General features: G+C 38.0%; 1 protein-coding gene across 1 annotated transcript in view; it reads right to left on the bottom strand.

Moving 5' to 3' along the window:
• Window positions 1-1,913: 1,913 nt before the first annotated feature.
• LOC132267311 (RNA cytidine acetyltransferase 1-like) overlaps window positions 1,914-8,676 on the bottom strand; it is a 70,513-nt gene continuing 63,750 nt past the window's right edge. The window contains exons 23-26 of the mRNA XM_059768452.1: window positions 4,044-4,172; window positions 3,229-3,354; window positions 2,620-2,685; window positions 1,914-2,532 (exon numbers count right to left, since the gene is read on the bottom strand). Of these exons, the coding sequence (XP_059624435.1) occupies window positions 2,275-2,532; window positions 2,620-2,685; window positions 3,229-3,354; window positions 4,044-4,172 (579 nt within the window). The 3' untranslated portion in view covers window positions 1,914-2,274. The remainder of the gene's footprint in view (window positions 2,533-2,619; window positions 2,686-3,228; window positions 3,355-4,043; window positions 4,173-8,676) is intronic.

The following is an 8,676-nucleotide window of genomic DNA, read 5'->3' as shown; positions in this document are numbered from 1 at the left end:
ATTTTTGTATAAAAAATATATGAGAAAACTCAATGTCTCCTTTCAGCTAACATTCATCTATTAAGTAACCCCCCGGATGGTTTAGGGGTTTTTTTTTTTTGGCAAAAATTAAAAATAAAAAAATAGAAAATGAGAGTTTAGTGCAAAACACAAATAAAAAGGGAGTTTAATGTGGTTCACCAAAAAAAAAAAAAAATTAAATTAAATTAAATTAAATTTACGAAAAATAAATATGTCCTTTTGTCCTAGAAGCTGAGAAAAATAAATTAAACATACACACACACACACACAAAACAGAAAAATAAAAATAATCTGAATAATAATATTATAAAAATAGAAAAATGCATTTTAAAAATAAAAAATAATGTGAAACTCTTTGATAGATAGATATAGATAGATGTTGATATAAATATAGATATATAGAAAGAGAAGGACTCAGAATTTGTAGGTCTGATAATGCAATTTATTTTTTTCAAAAATTTAAATAAAATTGTATAATATACAAGGTATGTACAGTATGGGTATTGGACAACATTACAAAAGCAGCCCAAGGAAGCCCAGTTTGGAGTACTACAATGGAGTGATAAACTCCCTTAGACATTGATCTAACCCAATACTAATTGTAGTAAAAAAATAGGCCCAAAGGCCATTCAAAAGTAACATCGTATCTATGTGCGTTATCGTCCTTCAAACAAATCGAACAGTTCTCAAAACCGAGTATTGCTGCAAAAATTATCCCAATAGATAGAGTATGACAATCATTAATTGCCAAGTTAAGTCGGTTGTATAGTTAAGTAAAAACTGTCCTCAAATACATCATTTTCCCTTAAAACCTTGGCAATCAAAAACCAATGCAATGCAAAGAAATTAGGTTTCATGGTCTCACATCATCCTATTCCTTCTTGGTTCTTTTTCATCACCACCGTCACCGAAGCCACTACCCTTCGGACAGAAGAGGGAAGTCTAAATGAGTATCATTTGGGAAATTTAGGTGTTGTAACATCGGTGAAGCAGCCCAGGCTCGATTCGCGACGTTTGCCAACGGTGACTCGCACAATCTGGATATTGACTTTGAAATAGCTGTTAGTGCCAAGGTTCAACTACTCAATAATTACCAACAGGCCAGTGGCCTAACGATATCAGCCTCTTACTTCCCAAAAGAATATTCGGGGTTCGAGTCTTAGAAGAGATGTGTGTGTGAGTATCAAAAAAAAAAAAAAAAGGATGATGATGGATTTCTCTGAACTAGGTCATTTGAGAATCTTGAAGTTTGGTGACGCCAATGGAGCGGAGAGAGTGGTCGATCGCTGCTCGGCGACCAAGGAGTCGAGAGAGTGAGCGGGAGTGTCGAGAGAGTGGACAATTTTTTTTAGGTTTCAATTTCACGATGAATTGGAACAAAAAATATCACATCCAGGCATAGAATTGAAACTGTGTAACTGAGACCCTTAACATTGAGAATGAATTCCAATTCTATCATCACTTGAGTGAACTGAACAATCAAATTAGAATTGGAAGGCCCAATTCAAATTCTAAGGGCTCAATTCCAAGCATCCAACCCTTTGTGGTTTCCAAGAGTTATCTCAGCAACCCGTTACATTGTAACCGGAATCAAAATATTCTCATGTGCAATTTTAGATCCACCATCATGCAACAACTTTCTCGACAACACAACACTTCGAGCAAAAATGTTGAATTCTACCGATTTAATAGTGCAGTGGCGAAAAATTTGGGCGGACTGCAAATTTATTCTAGCATACACCGTCTAGTTCATATCCTCCACTCAACCAATTCAGCTAACTTGACCTGCGTGGCTCATGGAAGACATTTGGGGCATTGAATATAGCTTCAACGGATCAAGAGCGAGGAGAGATTTTACCCAAATAAGAAAGAAAGAAAAGGGAAATAAATCATAATCAGAAACAGAAATTCAATATTAGTTGTGTAAACCAAAAGATAATGTACCCCTGCCTAGTATACAAAATTTTGATTACCTTTAAAATAAGGAAAAAAAGAAGAAGAAAGCTTAGAGAAACCAAAACATAAAGCACAAAATGGAGCTTACGCATAAAGCCCATGTCAAAATTGTTCATCACCCTATATTCTAAATTGATTGATAGTAATTATCATACCACAAATTCTTGAGATACAAAAAAATTATGATATTACAATGATAATTTAATTTCCCACAGAAAATTTATCCCTTACTCCCGTATAGAACTCGGTATAATTAGTTGTGGCATTCTATGATTGTTGAATCCATCGTCTAGTGCTTCAAGGTTTCCTCTTCTTCTTTGACTTGGAACCACCACTATCTTCCTTGTGTCTTTTGTTTCCACTCTGGTGGCCAACTTTCTGTTTTCCAAGCTTTTCCACCTTAGTTCGATTGGATTTCACACTAACGAGACCACCTGAGGGTACCTTCCCACCATTTTGCAAAGCATTCTCAAAATCTACTTCACTGCCCACGATTGCATACTGTTGGAGGAGCTCGGGATCCAACAAACCATCCATCTTGGCTTTCATATCATCCTACATATGATCTCAAGTGAGTGAGTGAAACTCTACTAAAAAAGGGATAATAAGGAATCAGAAAAATGTGCAAAATGTTCACTACACCTTGACTTGCTTTGCTGCTTCGTTAAGATCTTCGTCTACAGAAATACTGTGAGGTTCCATTACATTCTGATAAAAATTGAGAAACCAAAGAAATATTACGATCAGTAGTTCAATGTCGAAGGTGAAGAAGGTAAAAACAACTGAGACATGGACGTGATGCATCTGGAAGGATGAGATGGCTGAACAGACCAGATCAAATTTTGAGAAACAAGCATATTAAAATGGTAAATCACAAATTTAGGAGGGCAAAATGGTAAGAAATGGATTTTTGAGACCTGCTGCTACACCATTCTAAACGAAATAAATTTAAAACGTCATGCTATACTGTGATATGGCAGAAAAAAGCAGACAAAGCTCTAAGTTCATACGTGTAAAATGGAAAACAATTCAAGTATAATGGTAATATTCAAAAGCAATGCCTTGGACACTTCAAACTTTTCAATAAACAACCGAGTTTTACTAAATTTAATGCTATGCTCGTATAAATATTTCGTTTTCTCTGGATGTTGCTAACTAAAGTGCCTAATATGTAGCTACAGAAAAGAGGACTGAACTGGAGAAGACAGCATTATCTAAACTTGTAATAAATATTCTACTTCCCCCACTTACTTCTTTCAGTCGAGGTAGGGTTGAATCTATCTCCTTTGATGCAATACCATACAGATACTTGTAGAACTTTTTCATAACTTTGATGAACAGCGACAATATCTGCTGCCCTTCCAACTTCATCTCTCGCTGTAAAAAAACCAATAAAAGGAACATGAGTCAATAAAATTTATTTCACAGTTTTGCTTCTCTAGTTTCTTTCTTAATAAAGTTTTCTACACATTAATAAAACATCATTAACCCATCATGGGAAATTAACCCATCCACCAGTACATATCAAAGCTAGGAACATCTTCATTCAAGTGTCAGATTAACCATAAATATCCCAGTAAAATTTAGACATCAGCAGGTCCACAAAGATCAAAGCCTTTTGACCAAAGAAAAGATAACAAAATCAACAATATCACCACTAAATATCAGCCCATCAACTAGGATTACCACAACCATCAAAGTAGATATTAGAGGTAGAAGCATCTTCATTTGAACCTCAGACAAGGACAAGAACCTTCTGCACAGAGAATACTCATGCAGTTTGGTAAGAAGCCATGATCACCAAGAAGGCAAAATCATCCTAGTAATCACCATACACCATCCAAAAGAATGAAGTGATTCATAAAGTCCCAACTGCACTAAAATCAAAATTATTTCCCAGTAAAATCTCCTAGGTGAAACCCAAGGATCATCTCGGTAATGACAATGTTTTGCAAACCACAGCCACAGCCTTCTACTCAGGATGGTTAAAGAAAATTACAAATTTTGCTTTAAATAAGCCGGTGTGTAAATTAATGAACCAGTAGTTGAACAAGTCAAGAACCAACCTCAATATCAGAGACTTCTTTTTTCTGCAAGCCAATGCAGAGCAAAACAGAGGCCTGGGCATAAGAGAGTGTAACTGGAAGCTTCTCCAGGAAATATTGATATGAAAGGTTCGATACAAAGTGCAGAATCTGTAGAATGCAAAACTAGTTAGACATACAAGTACACGAAAAAAGAAATAAGATGAAATTTATTAAATACTTTTCTATTATCAAAACTAGAAAAAGAAATCCACCAACATTGTGTGCTTTAACTATGCGACGGAGGGAGTTAAGGGCCGGGGGGGCACGTGCCCCCTGGATTTTCTCCCTCTCTTATATTCTATATATATATATATATTTTATAATAATATACATATTTTTATGAAAATATAGGAAGTGCCCGCCCCTAAATTTTCTCCTTCCCTCATAGAATTCTATATATGTTTCCTATTTTTTTCTCCTAAATTGTTTCCTTAATCCTTATATTATATATCTGTAAATTAATTTCATCCCAAAAATATCACTCTAAACATTGACTTATACGCATGTACATTATATTGTAAATTTATGTTATGGTGTACAATACTACAATGTGCCCCCCGAAAATTTTTCCTGGCTCTGTTCCCTGCTTTAACTTATATTTGCCAAAAGGCCATCGAGTTTTACTCCTCCTGACTGATATAAAGAAAGCATTTTATCGCGACGAGAAATTACAAAAATAGATTATCATCAATAAAATGAAACAAAAAAATGGTCTAAACAAGGCTAAATTTTGCAACCCAATGCTTGTTAGTAATTGTGTTACCCAATTACAACATAGAGGTGAGCAGCGTGTGAATCTAAGATCCTAGGTCACAGGGTGAGCACCAAATTCTAAAACCAAATTTATAGGACAAGAGTCTTTTAAAAATTTTCTTTTATAAATTCTAGCTATATAATTTTACGTTTTAATAAAAACCGTCTCTGTCTACACTTCTCCTTAGATGCTTGTTCATCAGTTACTTCATATCAGTCATCTATCTAAAAAAGTCCTCTAAACAATGTAAGTCCAAAAGTTAAGGATACAAAAAAAAAAATTTGAGGCCAAATTTGAAGTTGATTTTATTAACTAATTAAGTTAATCAGATGGGCAAGAAATGGAGCAGATCATGTTTATCTGAGTCCGGATCCATGTTATATGTTAAAATCCATACTTGAATCCTATTTGATTAGTGTTTCTTGCAGATGTGTAACCAAAAGATATATATACAGGCACAGATATAAGTATTTTTATAAGATCAGAATTCAAGCAAACAAGGCAAACAACATAGAGTCCAGAAGTACAGGGAGAGAAAGAAAAAGCTATAAAATTGCCATGGCTACGAACCACGGTGTCAGCGGCCGTAACTATAACGGTCCTAAGGTATCGAAATTCCTTGTCAGGTAAGTTCGACCCGCACGAAAGGCGTAACGATCTGGGCACTGTCTCGGAGAGAGGCTCGGTGAAATAGACATGTCTGTGAAGATGCTGACTACCTGCACCTGGACAGAAAGACCCTATGAAGCTTTACTGTTCCCTGGGATTGGCTTTGGGCCTTTCCTGCGCAGCTTAGATGGAGGGCGAAGAAGGCCTCCTTTCGCGCGCGCGCCAAGTGGAAAGGTCATCGCTCAAGGGATAAAAGTTACTCTAGGGATAACAGACTAATCTTCCCCAAGAACTCACATCGACGGGAAGGTTTGGCACCTCGATGTCAACTCTTCACCACCTGGGCTGTAGTATGTTCCAAGGGTTTGGCTGTTCGCCCATTAAAGCGATAAGTGAGTTGGGTTCAGAACGTTGTGAGATAGTTCGATCCATCTCCGGTGTGGGCGTTAAAGCATTAAGAGGACCGATTCCCTAGTATAAGAGGACCGAGAAGGACGCACCTTTGGTATACCAGTCATTGTGCCCACGGTAAACGCTGGGTAGCCAAGTGCGAAGCGTATAACTACTGAAAGCATCTAAGTAGTAAGCCCACCCTAAGATGAGTGCTCTCCTATTCCGACTTTGGTAGAGCCTCCAGTAGCACAGTCGGGACAGCGACGGATACTCTGCCCCTGCAAGGATGGAGCGACAGAAGTTTTGAGAATTCAAGAGAAGGTCACAACAAGACGAGCTGTTTATCATTACGATAGGTGTCAAGTGGAAGTTGAGTGATGTATGCAGCCGAGGCATCCTAATAGACCGATGTACTTGAACCTTGTTCCTACATGACCTAATCAATTCGATCAGGCACTCGCCATCTATTTTCATTGTTCAACTCTTTGACAACACAAAAAAACCGTTGTTCAACTCTTTGACAAAATGAAAAACCAAAAGCTCTGCCCTCCCTCTTTATCTATCCAAGGGATGGAAGGGCAAAGGCCTTTGGTGTCCCCTCCAGTCAAAAATTGGGGTCTCACAATCACTAGCCAATATGCTTTTCTCTCATGTCTTTCTTCGTTCATAGTTCGATATTCTGGTGTCCTAGGCGTAGAGGAACCACACCAAACCATCCCGAACTTGGTGGTTAAACTCTACTACGGTGACGATACTATAGGGGAGGCCTTGCAAAAAAATAACTTGACGACAAGAACATAAAAAGCTTAACACCGCTCATTCTTATTACTTTTTCAATATGAAAAAGAAAAAATGAAAAAGGTCGTCTTATTCAAAACCCCAATTATGACATCCCTTCTCTCCTACTTCACACCTTGGAACGCACCGTTCTTATAGAAAGAAACACTTCCACATCTTCTTAACCCAAAATGGCTGGGGAGAGCAAAGGTTCCTTTTTTTTAGGGTACTCCAGGGAACAGATCCAATGGAGACGGGGTGGGGCCTATAGCTCAGAGGATTAGTAACGTAACAGAAACGATAAAGAATAGGGTTAAACCCTTGAATTCACAAATAACACTCACAAGAGAGAAAACTAAAATTATATTGATAATTGTCTGCTTACAAACTTACATCTCTTGCCTTTATATAGGCAAGTCAAACATAAAAATAAAATAAAGCATCTGTGAAATGTGAAATAATACTAAAGGGGAAATTCAAAAAAATATATATTTGCTGAGATTTGATAGAGTACAATCCTTCTTAAATCTTGCAATCTTCAATCATGCTATACTAAAGGGGAGATTCAAAAAAAGATATTTGCTGCGATTTGATGGAGCATTATCCTCCTTAAATCTTGCAATCTTCAATCAAGCTATCTATTGTTGGCAACTACACCAATCATGGTGTTGCTTATTGTGAACTCAACCGCCAATCTTCCTTTTGACTTTACCTTATTTATTTATTTTCTTTCTATTCTCCTTACCTTTTCAGCCTCCTTGATTTGTGATGATCATGTATGCTTAGTTACTTGTGATCGAGCTGTTCTACATCAGTCTCCCCTGCATAAAAAGAACTCGTCATCGAGTTACCTGAATCCGGCAGATAATATTCATGTATGTCAGCCAATCACATAGGCATTGTCATTGATTTTCTTTGGAATCTGGTACGGACCATATTTCTTGGCCTTCAGCTTGTTGTATGTTCCCACTGGAAACCTCTCTATTCTTAAATACACCATAACCAGGTCCCCTTCTTCAAATACTCTCGTCAGCTGCAGCCTTGTGTTTGGCGTAAGTTTCCTCTCGATGTTTCATGACACTCTCCTGAATGTCTTAATGTGCTCAGCCATTTTCTCTGCAGCAACACTCTTCCCTGGTAACTTCGATAAGGAAACCAAATCCAAAGCAACCAATGGAGGACAACAATACACAACCGCAAACAAGGATTTGCCAAAGGACCGATTAACCATGCAATGGTAAGCAAATTCGGCCTAGGCAAGAGCAAGATCTCACTGTTTTGGTTTCTCTTCTCAAACACAGCAAATTAGATCTCCCAGGGTCCCTATTCACCAACTCCGTTTGGTTATCAGTCTGAGGGTGACTAGTGCTACTGAAATTAAGAGAGGTATCGAATCTCTTCCATGAAGTCCGCCAAAGGTGAGACAAGAACTTGGTGTCACGATCTGAAGTAATGGACTGTGGCATATCATGTAAACGAACCACCTCCTTAAAGAACAGATTGGCCATTTGGACTGCGTCGTTCGTCTTCTTGCATGCAATAAAATGGGACATCTTGGAAAATCGATCGACCACCACAAAAACAAAGTATGCTCCTCGCTGTGTCCTTGGCAACCCTAGAACAAAATCCATGGATATATCCTCCCATGGAGCATCTGGAATATGCAGCGGTGTCTAAATGCCAGTATTCTAAGATTGGCCTTTATTAGTTCGGCAGATTGAGCACCGCCGCACATGGTTCTCCACATCACGCTTGAGTTGCGGCCAATAATATCGTTCTTTTACCAGCTCTCACGTCTTATCACACCCTAAATGTCCTAATCCTCCTCCATGCAATTCACGAACCACTTGCTCCCGTAAAGAACCCCATGGAATACAAACTGATTGCCATTAAAGAGAAATCCTTCGTGCATGTGCAACCCTTTCAAGGATTGGCTCGTTTTACACACTACCCAAGTTTGGCCAAAATTTTCGTTGGCCTCGTATAACTCCTTCAGGCACTTGAACCTTATGATTTCAGCCCGCATAGTCACTAAAAAAGCTGCTCTCCGACTTAATGCATCTGCAACTTTGTTCTGTT

This window comes from Cornus florida, unplaced genomic scaffold (assembly GCF_030987335.1).
Source record: "Cornus florida cultivar Cherokee Brave unplaced genomic scaffold, ASM3098733v1 CherokeeBrave_3.0.0_Hap2_Chr07, whole genome shotgun sequence".
NCBI lineage: Eukaryota > Viridiplantae > Streptophyta > Magnoliopsida > Cornales > Cornaceae > Cornus > Cornus florida.
Note: the sequence above shows the minus strand (reverse complement) of the source record. Positions and strands in the feature narration are given on the sequence as shown.